The sequence below is a fragment of the Notothenia coriiceps genome, unplaced genomic scaffold, assembly GCF_000735185.1.
Source record: "Notothenia coriiceps isolate Sejong01 unplaced genomic scaffold, NC01 NC01_scaffold00000339, whole genome shotgun sequence".
NCBI classification, from domain to species: Eukaryota; Metazoa; Chordata; class Actinopteri; order Perciformes; family Nototheniidae; genus Notothenia; species Notothenia coriiceps.
Genome location: NW_011333040.1, coordinates 15,580,867 through 15,597,287, shown reverse-complemented (window position 1 = coordinate 15,597,287; position 16,421 = coordinate 15,580,867). Strand labels below are relative to the sequence as shown.

At 39.9% G+C, this 16,421-nt stretch overlaps 1 protein-coding gene across 1 annotated transcript in view; it reads left to right on the top strand.

Moving 5' to 3' along the window:
- The window catches only part of kcnk3a (potassium channel, subfamily K, member 3a), a 30,371-nt gene extending 15,136 nt beyond the window's left edge, over positions 1-15,235 (top strand). The window contains exon 2 of the mRNA XM_010773121.1: positions 12,907-15,235. Within this exon, the coding sequence (XP_010771423.1) occupies positions 12,907-13,823 (917 nt within the window). The 3' untranslated portion in view covers positions 13,824-15,235. The remainder of the gene's footprint in view (positions 1-12,906) is intronic.
- The last annotated feature ends 1,186 nt before the right edge of the window (positions 15,236-16,421 follow it).

The following is a 16,421-nucleotide window of genomic DNA, read 5'->3' as shown; positions in this document are numbered from 1 at the left end:
TTCTTCAAGTAGGTTAAAACAAATATAACGGGTGCATTTGCAGATACTGTGTGACCCAGGTCTGGTGAGGTGAATCTGCAGATTGAGGGGCGGTGGAGCGGATGCTACCATGTCTGTCTGCCTGTCTGTCTGCTCCCGCCATATGGGCAGCCCGAGGCAGGTTACCTCACCAAGGTGAAAGTTTTACCTCAAAGTTAATACTGGATTTTCATTCAGTCAAAGTTTGGATGAAGTTATGACTATAATTAGTTTAATTAGGAGTTAGTCATCACGTGCAAAGACAGGTTTGCATGGAATGTATCGGTTTTTGGCTCAAAGGCAATATAAACAGCAGGCAGGCTTCAAGGTTACTTCAGCTATCCAGATTGAAGATCTGAAGAAGACAAGAACATCATTAATAACTCAGAAGTCATGATGATTGAGATAGCTTAGTTGATGCATTAATTAAGTTCTTGTTCCTGCATTAAGTCATGCTTGAGATACTATTAATACCTGTACATTACTGATAGTTCATGAGTACTACATGAATGCATTAAGTCATGCATGAATTCATGATGATTCATGTACCCTTACCGTAAAGTGTTACCAGTAAAATGATGTCAATCGGCATTTTTATGTCAAATAGATTCAGTTGTTTGTTATTTCTATTTCTTTTTTTTAGCACAACAAAAATGAACACAATGACACACAACACACATATATTTTGTTCAGCACAGAGGACGATCGGGAGCAGCAGACATTACAGTCAGGGTTCATATAACGCCTTAATAAGATCCATTACTTGATTTAATTGCATTTGTTCGCTAAGCCAGGTGCCAGTATTAGACTCATGCATCACATGACATGACATATGATAGCTTTACAATGTGGCGATGAGACCAGGCACACGGCTCAGCAAGGACCTTGATGGGGACTTATGTCTCCAGTAGAAAGCTATTGTCAAAGGATCGCACACACTCATTGTGAGTGTTCAAACACGATGTCTTATATGTCTTGTATTTCTTGTATGCATGCTAGGGTGTGTGTTTCACGTCGTCAGTTAGACTTCAATATGAGCATTCTTCTCTGTGACTTAAAATTATTATTAAAAAAATTGGACTCACTCATTACTAAGCTAAAACATAATTCAAATACCGTAAACATGACACAAAAGTGGTATTGATGATGTCATCTAACTCCAAACAAATTTCCCAAAATTAAAATTCCTTTAAAGTCAAGTTGTTGTTTTTAGAAATATAACCACATTTATACCAAGTTTTTTTTGTTTTTTGTATGTGAAGTTAACACATCACATAGAAAACTTAAAAGGATCCCTGCTATGTATCTAATAAATAATATTATATAATAAAAATGTCTGGTGAGCAAACCAAGAACCTTTTATTTTGTATTGCTGTTGTTTGATTACTTGTTTCCATACTAAGAAATTACACTCTAGTCCTAAAAGATGTATAGTCCCAAACATTGGTGAAAGTCTGATTTGTTAAAAGTAGAAGAAAAAAAACACAACCACAACAACATAAAGATACAAAGGATAGTACTCTGCAATATGTTCAGTACAGGATGAACTTTGCATTTTTCAATTAATTTTTGTTGTGTAACCCGGCACTGATGTTTATCATCGTCCCTATGTGTGCTCTTCTCATTACATCCAGAGTTTTTCCATATTGTTTTCCTTTTGCTGTGTAAATTGATCTATGTTTGTGTTGTGCGTTTCACCTCTTTTTGTCAGCACATGTCAGTTTAGGACAGCATCTGTTCCCTGAGAGCAGCTGAACGAGCTGAACTGAGGCCAGAGCGTGTTGGAGTATATCAGAAGAATCAGGTGACAGAGGCAGGTGACTGTGTTGCAGAGGCTGCAAATAGAGAGAAAATGCACCTCTTTGAGTTAGACACTGGCGGGGCGGTGAAATATATACTGAGAGGAGGGCGGGAAGTCAAAAACAGGGATGAAAATAAATGTGTCTGAGGGTAAAATAAGTCAGCAAGACAAGCAGAAGCTATTTTTAAAACGAGCATCCAACTGAATAAAACATTATCCGGCTGTTGCCAAATGACCAGAATCACAAGGCAGGCGCAAAATAATCATGTCAAACTTTAACTGGCTTGTCACATATGTTTTGTTTTTAAATGACATCAAGCTGCATTATTTTCTCATGCAATGTTTAATTTGCTGGACCGCAGGGACCCCCTCCAGTGTGTCAGGACTAACAACCATGAAATATTGTTTACGCTCATCAGTATCAGCTGTCTCTGCACCGTCACATGCGTCAGAGACTAAACACTTATTTCAGGTGCAGATGGATCAAAGGCAGTTAATAGTGTGTGCATTTTTAGCAATTGTCTGCTGATTCACACTTGGCCCTATTCCTAGCCTAGATGTAAGTGTGTCACTGCTCTTTTTATATTCCACCAAAAATTATCTTCGTCATCCTCAGCCCCATCATCTGCTGTGACATCTGTGACTAATTATGCAAACTGTAGTCTGGGCGAGTTCTTCCCAGCCGCCGTCCATGATGTGCCCTCGGCCCTGTCACATAACTCCTTCATTAACACTTAAGTTAATATAACTGTCATTTATTTTCTTTGCATTGTTTTTTAAAATTATATTTACCACTATCTATTATTAAAAGTGGATATCAAACTATTGATCGCTCATTTGTCAACCCTTTCTCCTGAAAATGATTTTCCAATAAGTTAACTTAAACGCTTTCTTGATAAAGAATCAAGAGAACGTTTTTTTCCGGATGATAGCCAGTTTTAAAGTTGTGGTTAACGTGTCAACAATCAACAATGAAACATAAACAAATGGTAACTTAGTAAAACACCTTGGTTCAGCTTTAAAAACGTATTTGTTACATCACTTAAAGGTCCCATGTCATGGCCATTTCTACTGATCATAATTCCATTGTTGAGGTCTACTAGAATAGATTTATATTGTGCAATTTTCCAAACTCACATTGGTTTCTCATACAGCATCTCTCTGTAATGTATGTGTATTCACCAGGTGTTCCCTCTCTGTCCTAAATGGCTTGTTGGTAGTTTACTGACTGTTTTGTAACAATGTACAATTAGCCTTTACTCTATGAAATGGAAATACATTATCCAATAACAAGTAACACAAATATCCCCCTCTAAAAGGGAGGGAAATTACCTTTATAATTAATTTAACAAAATTACCTCTACTTAATTCGGCAGATCAATTAATTACTCAAAGACAAATAGACAGTGAAATACATCTAAATAACACAAAACTTAAATTTCCTCAATTGTCTTTTGGCAATTGTACAACTATTTTGAGGGGACACACTGAACTGTAAATCTAACTTCTCTCTCTCCTTGATGTTTTCCTGTCTTCATTTCCAAGGTAACGTCTCTTCACTTTCTCCCGCCGTCTTTCTGAAATGTGACCAATTACCACAGGTGTCACTAACTGAGAGACCCACGGCAACCAATCAAAAACAAAGTAGCTTAAACTAAAGGCATAATCTGTGTATGTTTTTGTCTGTTTACCACACTGTTTGCCTTCAATCGTGTTTGCAATGGTTATTTTTAAAGGCTTATGAAATCATTTACATAATTTTGACCATAGCTACAATACATTTTAGCTAACAAATATAACAACTGTTTATACAATACTTTTGACAAACTACTTCCAGCTCGTCCATCTTTTTTAGCCACCAAATGTTAGCCACCAAAAGCCACGATTACTTTTAGTTAACCAAATAATGCAGCTATTTTTTTTTATATTTGAGCATCTCCACAATCTTTCCACGTACCCCTGTTTGGGAATTACTTGTCATAGCTGTTGACGGAGAAAGAGGTCAGAAAATGGAGCACGTTGGCTGAGCAATTACATCATGATTCTGAGTATCTTTTTTTCCCCTTCATTTGTTATCATTCTTGGCAGCAAAAGGAAAGTGTTTAGCACCCTTGGCAGCTGGTTACCACAGGGTTTCAGCATCTATTCCCTAAAGAAACTATTTCAAATTCCACGATCATATTACACACCATGTTCTCACTTTCTCTTCACTCTTTCTCTCTTCCTGCCAACACAGACACACTTTTAAAGCGGATAACCCAAATGGAGCACTTGAAACGGATACCTCTGTTATTTGAGTTGACCTCCTTCGAGCCTGGAAAGAAATCCTACATTAGCAATGACTACAAATTAAAGACTTCCTACCATCTGAATTAAGTTTTAAAGCTTTACACGTAATTCCCTCGTTAGATCTTTTTTTAATTTACTACAGGTGAGATCATGAGTTATGTATTCAAAATCTGTTTCCCTTCATCTTTATTTCTTACCCTTTCCTCCCACTATATTTCCTGTCCTCTCCTACCCTCTTCTCCAGCCCTCCCTCTCCGTTGTGTACAGTATCTGTGTATCTGAACCCCATTTTAGTCCAGCTGTGTTGTGAGTTTTAAAACAAGTCCATATCAACTGTATATCAGGTACATAAATCACGTGATTTATTTAATTAGCTAAACCCTCCCTTAGATCTCACACTCTGCCTGGAATGCCTTGCTTACTGACCTCATGGAAAACCACGGCCTGCCAAGGTTTCTTCTCATATCCCCTAAAAAGGAACCTTAGGACTCCTTTTGGAAATAGACCCTGATAGGGATTTTTTTTTTCACAGTGAAAGCCAAACATAAAACTAGGACGGTCGAACACACACAGACACAGATTTCTTCTTTTGATGGAAGCACAGAAAACTTGTGAATGCTGTATTGCGTGAGATGATGAAAGGAATTCACAACAACACAGGTACATTCAGGGATAGATTCAGGTTGGTGATGCCTTTATTGTTTGGGCCTCAGCTGTGTGCTGGACGAGAGCACACGCTCCCAGGCCGGATTTGGAGCCCACAGAGGGGTAACCGAGTTAAAGTGAACCCAGACAGACACTTTGCCAATGTGCTGTCTCCTCTGGCGTTACAGCATGATTGCTTGTGATGAATATATCCCGTATACCACTTTCTCTCTCTCTGTCTTCTGCTCCCTGCCGGGGCTTATAATGAAAGTTTGATTGGAGAGATTATTCTTGCTGCAACAACAGAGTAAAGTCAAAACAGCAGACATCATTACAATTACTAAATAATAAAAAGAGCATAGTTCAAAAATATTCTGATCCAGGTTGAAAAGCCAACATACAGTACATGAAGAGCCAAAAAGTGTCTTGGCATTTAAAGGATGGACCAGTGATTAAAGTATCTTGGTTTTGGGATAGGCCCAACTTTAAAGCAACAGGGTTTGGTGTCATGAAGGACACTGTCACATTATATACAGGACGAAACAGAGATTTAAGCCCCAATGCTGCACTTAGCAGAAGACCTTATACCTGCTGAATTTGGCTAGGCCTCAAACCCATCATTACATAAACTCTTTATTATACCATCTCAATTTTAACTGTGGAAATGTATTTTGACATTAAAACTATGTGTTACCATCTTTCGAACAACTCCTCCAGAATGAAGGACAAAATATGTTCCAATTCCTGTGATTTATAACTTTTTATAAATATTGTTATATACAAGAGCAACTATATGTAAAACACATGTGTTTTTCCATGAGAGAGGTTGCTTGGGTTTGCTTTTAGCTAAAAAAACATCTTAGTATGGGCACCTGGATAGCTCACCTGCACTGGGTGACCCATATACTGAGGCTTATTCGTTTCCGAAGTGACCCAGGATAAAATCCAAACCAAGATAAAAATCTGATGGGCACTCATGTTCATCATGTCATCCACTCTCTCCTAACTGTGTGGCTGTTCTATCAATTACAATCAAAAAACCAAACACATTTTTTTTAATATAGAAACCAACATGATGGATGACGGGGACGTTTGCTGATATGACGATGATATATCAGTAGCAAGGGCATGAGCAGCAGGATATTGTTTAGTGCTGAAAAAAAAACAAAAAAATGCAACAAACTAATTGTTTTAATTGCAAATACGTGCATATTTTTACTTTCAAACGTCAGGTGTTAGTCAAAGGATTCGTTCTCCCAGATCTACAACCTCAATCTTTTCCTTACCTTAAAAACCAACTAACAAAGTTGGAAAAAGTACTTAGATAAGTATAAGTAGAAATAATCTTATTACAAGTGAAAGTCCTCAATTAGAAAGTAGTAGTAGAAATGTAGTATTGTCAGCTAAATATAATGTTAAAGTACATTAAATTACGTTTTACAGTATGCTGGTACCTATGGTTAAATAAAGATAGTGGAGTAAAAAGTCGAATAAATGGAAAATACTCAAATAAAGTACAAGTATGACAAAATAGTACTTAAGTACAGTACTTGAGTAAATGTTACTTTCCACCAATACCAAGTGGTTCAACTACCTGAGAAGACAGGCTTCATTTGAAATGACAATACACAAGTGGAAATAGACACGCCATCCCTTCAAACACTTTAAAACCCCGATGTTATAGGGGTATACTGTATGAAGCTTTTGAATTATAGGGGCACTGACATAGTTTTTAGCCTCATTAACTGATGGCACTAAATTATATTGGCATCCAGCTTTGCACCTCTGCTGCCCTAATGAGTAATACTGCACTGAAATGATTGAAACAGCAAAATATGCTTTCCCTCTAATCCATTACTCATTAGAAATGAATGAGGCAACCATGCTTCTTAGATTCATGATTGCACTCGTTGACTTTAAATATTGATATTGTTTTTTCTTCCAATAAAATGTATTCCTAGAATTCTTGGCTTTCACACACAGGGACATTACACAGCAGCTGTCAGCAAAGCCCTCCGGGTCAAAAGCCGGACGAAGTAATGGAGTGAGGGCGGGAGGAGCAGGGCTTGTGTTTGAGGGACTGAATAAACACTCAGGGGTCATCTGGAGTTTGAGGTGTCTGTGACAGAGTACGGATGTGAGTTTAAGTTAGAAATGGGACATAATGTGTGGGATATGGCGGCTCAATGTCATTTTGTGATATATCATCTTTGGGTGATGTCTGCGGAAATGCTTACAAGTGGACCAGAGCTACACTTTATCTTTGGCCAGACACATCTGGAGATGAAAGAAGGAGGCACGCTGGGAAGCAGAGTGGGCTGCTGCTCAAATACAGTGTGTACCAAACGGTTGACACAGTCGCTGTTTATCTGTATGGTTGTACAGAATATTCCTCCATCTGCGCAGTATTTTCTGGATGGCGTAAAAGAGTGACGTCACACGAAGCTGGCTGCTCGGGACACCTGTATGGTGAAGAATTAGGCCGGCCATATACGGATAAATATTGGGATTCTGTGTAACACCTTGGAGCACATGTCAGCTTTGCAGAAAGAGTTTGTTAACAGACCAGTGCAGAGATACACGTGCTGACAGTCAGCTGTTAGTCGAGCTGTAAATCATCAGAACTGCTTCTAAAGGAGATTCTTTGTGTGTCTTTTTCACATTCTGGTTGTTTTTTTCTAAAGGGGCCCTTTTATGCTTTTTAGGGGTTTTACCTTTCCTATAATGTGGTTTTTGTGCATGTAAATGGTCTTCTAAAGCTAAAATCCCAAAGTTCCCTCCACAGGGAGTTTCTCTCCCACAAACTCCCCCCTGATTTGCTCCATTAAACCTCTTTAAACTGTTTCCTCACAGTATATAACCATGCCATAATCCAAATGACAGAAGCTTTTACAATTAATCAAAATGTCTGAGTCACCTTCATTTAACACCCTGCACTCACAATAATCAACAACATAGCAAACGATTTAATCTCAATATCTGATATTATTTGGAACGCACAGTTTCTCCTTCTGCGGTGTTGGAGGATGCAGTTTCAGTCTGAAAATGTAATACATTGTTATCAAAAGCAGAAGAATAAAAGTACAATTTACACTTGAACAATTGTTAAAAGATAATCTATATGAGAACGATGCACATACACTAATTGATTTAGTTTAACTATTTATTTCGAGGCTTTTATAAACGACTAAACCTCATTTGGAATTCTTCCGAAAGTAATTAACCACATGAGAAGCTTCCTTTCATTACACATTTACGCAAAGACAACAGGATCCAGCCGTCTACTGTTTTCACCTTAGCCTCTCGGTCTGGAGTGAAACCCTGCCCCACACACACACACACACACACACACACACACACACACACACACACACACACACACACACACACACACACACACACACTGATCTGATGAGTGTTTTATACAGTGTGGCCCTGGGTCCGGAGACGTCTGAGCACATTATCAGTCACCCCGGAGAGCCCGCCAGCAGCATTTCTGTTACACATCCTGAAGTCTCCTCTCCAGAGACTTTGTCTTCTGTTTGATATACATTATGTATTTGTGTAAACCATGGCGTGTTTCATAACACACTTTGTTAACCCTGTCCCACTGGTGTGCACATATCTTTCTTTTTATATATGTGAAATTACACCATTGTGGTCTTTTGTTTGCATGTTGTGGGCATATATTATTTACACATTGGTTACTTCCGCTTTTTTACAAATTCCTGATAAATTAGCCCCTGATAAATGTGCCGCCTCTGTGAGCATCCCGCCCCCATTAGCTGAGCTGCGGAGCTGATGAATAGGTTGTGCTCCTCATCTGGTTGGCGAGAACAAATTGTGCCTGGTAATCAATGAAAATGTAATTGACTGACAGAGAAGCGGAGCCCTAACAGGCACATTATGCCATTCTTTGATGTTTTTTCAAAGCCTGTTTATATCCCTGCCTAATTAATCAGTCTAATGAAGGCTTTGGATGCAGTGGGTGGTGTTGTGTTTTAGAGACAGATACCACAGAACTGTACATGCTGAGCTGTCATCTTTGGAGGGAAACTCACAATCAAAGGACCAAAAGGTGAAACAGCAGCCAGAATCAATTATGTTATTTGTATTGGTAGAGATGACTAAAATTGGAAGAAACCATGAAATTAGAAAATATGAGTAAGGTTGAACATGGCATAGCACTGAATAAAGATGTGGGACCATCTGCTTGGATGAATAATTGGATTCGAAATTGTGAAATGAATTGCAGAGTAATATTAATTTGTTCACGACTTTACATTCAATCTCCAAATTATATAAGCAGTAATTCAGAACGGCAAGGGTATCATAAGGGAATATTCTCCTCTCTGAAAAATGATTTGTTTTGAAGAATGTAAATGAGCTTGTTGCCAGAGGTCTTAACGTAAATGATTGGCTGTAAATTACGCCTCAGTAATGAGAGGCAGCAGCGAGGGGGGAATGAGCTTTAGAGTATGCTGCACCTGTGCCCCGTTGACATTTATAAACCCGAGCCTCCCCTGCTTGTTAGTTTTGCGTAACAAGTCGTTTAAAAGCTCTTATCGCATTTCCACATTATGCAATTTTCCTATTTTCTTTCACATGATAATTACAGAAATTAGATTATGAGACGATCGACCCCGGGTTGCAGCAAAGTCTTTGATTTTCCTTTTATATGTTGCAACAATCATTACACAAATTGAGAAACTGAGCTACTTTTAGCGGGAATCACTGTTTCCTTCAGAAAGACCTGATGGCCTGTCATTTCCCACATGTCTCTTTTCCGCTTTCCCAGTCTATGCATGAAATATGTGCAAATAGCTGCAGCCAAGTGTTCTGTATTTAAGCTTCAGCTGGTGCAAAGGTCTGGGGTTATTCAGATGTCATTCAAACCTCTTTGGACCGTTGTTTTTTTCACCTTTCAGAGCGGTGAGGCAGCACTTTTTCCTCTTCCTGTGCAGTGACTGCAATTCATGTAAACAGAGGCAGTGGCCCCGGTGGCACAAGCCGTGGAGACGTCCTGTCTTATGATAACTTTGTCACTTTAGTGGGGGAGCAGGGAAAGGAGGAGGAGGGGAGGAAGAGCTGGTCATGCGGGTCGCTTCTCTCTCTCTCTCTCTCTCTCTCTCTCTCTCTCTCTCTCTCTCTCTCTCTCTCTCTCTCTCTCTCACGGTGGGTCTGCTGGCCTTGTCGCCTCCAGCTCCTGCGTCTGCTTTTGACATGCGCCGCTGTCACTCCGGTCCTCCCCGTGTCCCGATCCTCTGCTGACAGATTCTGACAGGCCTGCAGCTCACACTGTGCTCACCTGAACACACTGCCCTGCTCTTTCTGTGATCAACGGCCACTAAGTGAATTTACTTACCAGCAGAATATACTTCCTCGAATGAGACTGAAAGAGAGTCCCCTTTAAATAGGAAATAACCAGGGCCGTCCCTGGCCAACATGAGGCCCCACGCAGGGGCGCCGTTAGGGGGTGAAAAGTTAGGACGATTCTAAGGACCCGTGACTGACAGGGGCCCAAACCATTTTAGAACATTAAGAAAAAAACATTTAAGTAACCAATGTGATTATCTTTTCATGGGGCCCAAAATCCCTGGCGGCGCCCCTGGCCCCATGCAAAGTTATATGATGAGGCCCTCTGTTTCACGAGCGTCGACAGGGTGGGGGGGGGCACTGCTAGTGGAGCCTCGCAGCGGCGAAACCGTGCCGCGCCACACATAATGCAGTGCATAGGTGCGGCTCAGTTGAGGCACCCTCCGCAAGGTGAGGCCCCCTCCGCAAGGTGAGGCCCCACGCAGTCTGCATGATCGGCCTGCAGGGAGGGACGTCCCTGTAAATAACACACTCTTTCTTTTAGCATATCAAAGTTCAAATCATAGGCAATACAACTCACTCATGCTCAGTTTAATACACTCAGGGTTTTTGACCTTACGACCTCACTCAGTGTGGTACGACCAGTAGCGTATGTTATCTTGGGTTTTCCATTTTTCAGTCGGTTTTCATTATGTAACTCTATAGCCGTCCTCTGCTTGTGCTTCCATTTTTCTTTTTTCAGTACTTATGAATTAAGTTAAAATAGCTAAAAGAAAACCTTTCAAGCTATTTAAAGTTATGGATAAATGGTTAAAATTGAGATAAATTGTATTGAAAAAATGATGTAATCCAGTTTAAAATATATATATGTTATATATATATATATTATATATAAGAAAAAGGGTTTTGGTCATCTTTAAGGCGGTTTTTTCACCAGAAAATCAGTCTCTTTGGTAAACATGTGCAGAGGTAAGATGTGAATAAAAATAGCCAGTGCATCTCTGAAGATCTGTCTCTTTGCTCAGTGAGCAGGTCTTTCTTTTAGTCTTTAGTTCTTCAGGTTTATCCCTCCACAAAGATATATATATATATCACTTGTTATGGCTCTCATTTTCCCTCGCCCAACTGGGAAAGCTTTAAACAGATTTGGCACCAGACAGACAGATGGATCAACCACACGGATCAGTGTAACAATAACACCAGAGCCCAAACAATTAAATAAACCCTCAGAGTAATTAAATTCAAACTGTTGGTCAACCTTTTCCATTTGATGATCCCATTGTTATCAGAGACATCATCTCGGCTCCTGTGTGCAGCAGGTCCACATGTGGGGAATATATCTCTCACTCTGTAATGATGTTGCATGGAAGGCTGCTTTCCTGCGCTATACAATAGGAGGGAGAGGATGACGTTACGTGACATAAGGTTGGCGCTTAACCTAAAATGTGCCAGAAGGAGGCTCAAATCCATCCTGAAATTCATGAGCTCTGCAGTGTGAGTGAATACAGAATAAGTCTGAGTCAGTCTGAGTCATACTGATATGAAATTGGCTGCTGGAGAGCACTCGCTGGTATTCTCCACACAGCCATTTCAGTCCCTGACAATACAATATTGAAATGAATATACTTTATTTAGATCATTTGAATAGAAATAAATATATGTCATGGTGACACATAGAATAATATTTAGAATGAGTTTATAAGTTCTTAAAAGGATAGTTCGGTTTAAGAATTATAGTGTTTGTACAAATGAAAACAGGCGGGAGTTTTACACTGGTTAATTAATCATTGAGATAGGTAATTAAAATAAAAAACTGTGCTTCAGAACAGGCAGTATGAGAAAGATAAAGACCATTTGAACATTAATACATGGAAACATGAAACAGACGAGGCAGAAAATATGAACCTGGAAATTAGCATTATATGTCCACTTCAAGCAGCAACCCTTCTGAACCTCCCAGCCATGAAAGTTCATAAAGAAAAGTAAATACAAATACATATTAATGAATAAAAAGGAAGAAGAAGAAGAAGAAGAAGAAGGGGGGAGTGGGTGGAGAAGAAAAACGCAATAACTCGAAAAAGTAAACCAATAACAACAATACCAGTATTTGCGTATTAACTTTCCTCTTCCTCATTTCCATATATATTTTCTGTGGTAAATGGTTCATTGCTTCTTCTCAGTTTTATGGGAAATAAACTACTAAAAAGCTTCTTGTTCAAACTTTGGCATTACATGTTCTGTGCCATTAAGCTGCCTCATTAACTCTGTGGAAAAGTGATGTTCTTATTTGGGGGGAGGCTGTGTCACTGTTCAGAAGAGTCAATGAAGCACACACAAACCCACACTGCCGACTTATTGTATTCTGCTACCGGGCTCTTGTAATCCTCAGATTCAAAAGGACTGCAGGACAAAGAGTGATTTCATAAACCAAATAAGGACTAATATTTGCACGTATTCGGCTCTGTCAAGTTTATTTGATCTGAAAAAAATGTAGAGGACTAATTATGTGAGAATGTATTCATTAGCTGAGGTCACTCCACAGAGACCTATCGTCAATGAATAATTCAGGCTGTCTCAAACACACACGGCATCAATGCTCGGACAGTCCCGCCGCATGGCTGTGCATTCTCATCTTCAATTTCCTTCTTCCGCTGTGAGATGAAGAGTCTTTGAATGTATAAGAAGTAAAAGAATACAAATCATTTCTATGTGTCTTCTCTGAGTTGGACTATCTGTCCCAGCCTGCAGCCTTCTTTTCTCAGACCCCTGTCCTCTGCACTGTAGATTTAATTAGTTCTGCCCTAGTAACCCTGCTCCTTTCTCCATCTCCCCCTCAGGATATGGACATGCAGCCCCCAGCACAGATGGAGGCAAGGTGTTCTGCATGCTCTACGCCGTCCTGGGCATCCCTCTCACCTTGGTGATGTTCCAGAGCGTAGGTGAACGGATCAACACCTTCGTCAGGTTCCTGCTGCACCGCCTGAAGAAGTGCATCGGCATGAGACACACCGAGGTGTCCATGGTCAACATGGTGACCATCGGCTCCATATCCTGCACATGCACGCTGTGTGTGGGGGCGCTGGCCTTCTCGCACTTTGAAGGATGGAGCTTCTTTCACGCTTACTACTACTGCTTCATCACGCTCACCACCATAGGCTTCGGGGACTACGTGGCGCTGCAGAACGAGCATGCGCTGCAGACCAAGCCGGAGTACGTGGCCTTCAGCTTCATCTACATCCTGACGGGCCTGGCTGTGATCGGAGCCTTCCTCAACTTAGCCGTGCTGCGCTTCATGACCATGAACGCAGAGGACGAGAAGAGGGATGCCGAGCAGAGGGCTCTCCTCGCTCATAACGGTCAGGCAGGCGGACACATACACTGCTCTGTAGACCAGGCCTCCGACTCCTCCACGCCCTCGGGCTGTGGAGGGAGCGGGGTTGGAGGAAGTGGTGGAGGGGCGGCGGGCCGGGGTCTTCGTAATGTTTACGCTGAAGTGCTCCACTTCCAATCCATGTGCTCCTGCCTTTGGTACAAAAGCAGAGAGAAGCTTCAATACTCCATGCCCATGATCATACCGCGTGACCTCTCCACCTCGGACACCTACATGGAGCATGGCGAGGCGTTCTCCAACCCGCTGCACTCTAACGGCTGTGTGTGCAGCCTGCAGCGCCACTCAGGCATCAGCTCAGTTTCCACTGGTCTGCACAGCATCAACACTTACAGAAGACTCAATAAACGCAGAAGCTCCATCTAACCTCGGTGGACTTTATGTTTTTCTGAGGTTAAGTCCTCAAGGAGGAAACTGCTAACATTAGCTGAGGACATCCGAGGAATACTCCAGTCCTCCAGGGACGCAGAACTCCCGATGTTTGCTTCTTTCTGGCACTGAGAAGCCTCCAGACTCCATGTTTTTGACTTCCATTAGCTAAGCACAAACCATCGAGCACTAACATCATTGTTGATGTCACGGAGAAATAATGCTAATGGTTGTTTAAGAAGCATTCTCAACACACAGACTCTGAAACTGTTGCTGCGTGAAGACAGGGGGGAAAACGTGTGCAGCTCTCTTCACTCGTGAATTCTTATATTAAAATAATATTGAATTCATTATTTTCTTTGTTCAGACGACAGAATTTACTTTTCTAGTATGAAAAGGGACAAAGTACACTGTGAGACACCTTTTTAAGAGGGATTGTATATATAATTCCCACTTTTTCCAAGAAAGGAATCTTTGGTTGTAAGTATTATAATCATTGCAGTGAAATGAAAATATGTATATATTTGGACACTTCACTTGTAGGTATTATGGAGGAAAAGCTTATTTTTTCAGTGAAAGATTTCCAAAATGTCCTCAGTGTCCTCCTGCGTGTCCGTTACTGAAGTTCAGGTTCAAGCCAAGCTTTTCTGTCTGTTTCATGTTTTCTCCTTCCATGTTGACAGCATTTAAACGACGATAGAGAATGATCGAGCAGGTTCAGCTTTAAATGTTTTGTTAATAGACGGGACACATGTAGCTCTGTCTCTGACTACTAAAGGCCTCCCTGCCGACTCTTTCAGACCTCACCACTATGAATCTATCGTTCATAGTTCTTCCATACATCAAACTATTTGATGTACCTGTTGCTCATCATATGTTTTCATATAGCACAACTATATTCTGATAGTTTGACTGTGTAAGCTCACATTGTGCATAGTATATAGAGAGTGATATCTTGTTCACTGCTGCACCTTAGAAGACTTTAAAGTTTAGGGCATTCTGTGCACAATTTAATTTTTTTATTTAATCCAATCACTTCATATTTTGTTATGTAAATCACACACTCTAATTAATTGTTTCATTTGTTATCAGTCCGAGAGGTTTACTCTGCGTTGTTAATGGTTGAGAATAAGAGCCGTACACCTCACTTGTGAAGATATGCCCTTTGGGGGGTCTTCGCTCCACATAAACAAACTCCATTAACTGAGGTCTTTGTGCAGTGTTCATTTGTGTTCTTGTTTTATTATTTTTTTCTTACATAATCATTGTTTTTTACTTAAAAATCTCTAAATCTTTTAGACATATAACCTTCATTTCAGTCACATTTTCACCTTTATCTTTTCTACTGGAAAGTTCTTATGAACATTGTTTAGCCTCTCTAATGAACTGAAAGAGGGACTGGAGCTTTGTGTGGCTTTACATACTATGGATTTTTCTTCTATCATAATAAAGTATGATTTAATTTAAAACAAAAGTTTATTTCATTTCAGTGTCCAATGTTCTGCTAATGTTGCTGTTATTATTGGTAAAATATTCATACATTTCATTTGACCTGTTAGTCTTTTACATCATGAATCTAAAAACGAGTTCAGCCAAAGAGAAATAAGGGATTTGTTGCAGTCCATTCAACACTAGTGCACAGGTTCAGTGGTTTAGTATTACTTACTATCACTATGACGTTCAGTAAAGGTGAAATGAACAACTGTAGCCATTTGGACCATCAGGGAATGAATATTAGATGAATAGAGATCATTTCTTCAACAATTAAAGAGCAGACATTAATTCAACTGAAAGCTGGAGCCAGTTTCACAGACCAAAGAAAGATGGTCTTAATTTCAATGCCCAGATGCTAAATTGCTGAACTGCTTTATAGAAATGTATTTTTTATCACTTGCATCAATTGCATCATAATTTTTTTATTCTCATATTTTTCTCTATTTTCTTTTTTTTCAGCCAGACACATTTCTGCTCCTGCTTATTTTCAAACCATTTTGTAAAACACAACAAATAGTTTTTTTTAATTTACACGACATGCATTATAAATGAAGCTTGTCAGGGGGGGAATCCGTCTTGTTAAGTAAAGTAAAACCCTACCTCCATGTGGCCTGGGCTGTTCGGACACAGTTGCAACAAATCCCTGCTGACTGTGTCACCTCCACTTTCATCATATCAGAATCAGAATACTTTCATTAGTCCCACGGAGGGGAAATGTGCGTAGTTACAGCGGGAAAAAGAGCCACAGACAGCTTAATGTTACATATGTTAAATATGTGACGTGCATTAAAAAAAAAAGTACTAAGTTATGATATAATTAAAAAAATATATAATACAAAATAAAAAGTTAAATAATTAAAAAAAATGCACATTCTGTAACAGTTCTTAGGATTTAGCAGCCAGGTATATATTACACAGTTATTAATGGCATCTATAGATATTGCACATAGTTTGTTGATATTTAGCAGCAAGGGGTGATATAGTCTGTGTTGTTGTTGTGTGTGTGTGTGTGTGTGTGTGTGTGTGTGTGTGTGTGTGTGTGTGTGTGTGTGTGTGTGTGTAACTTAACTTCGTATAGACTATACTAATTAACGTAACGTA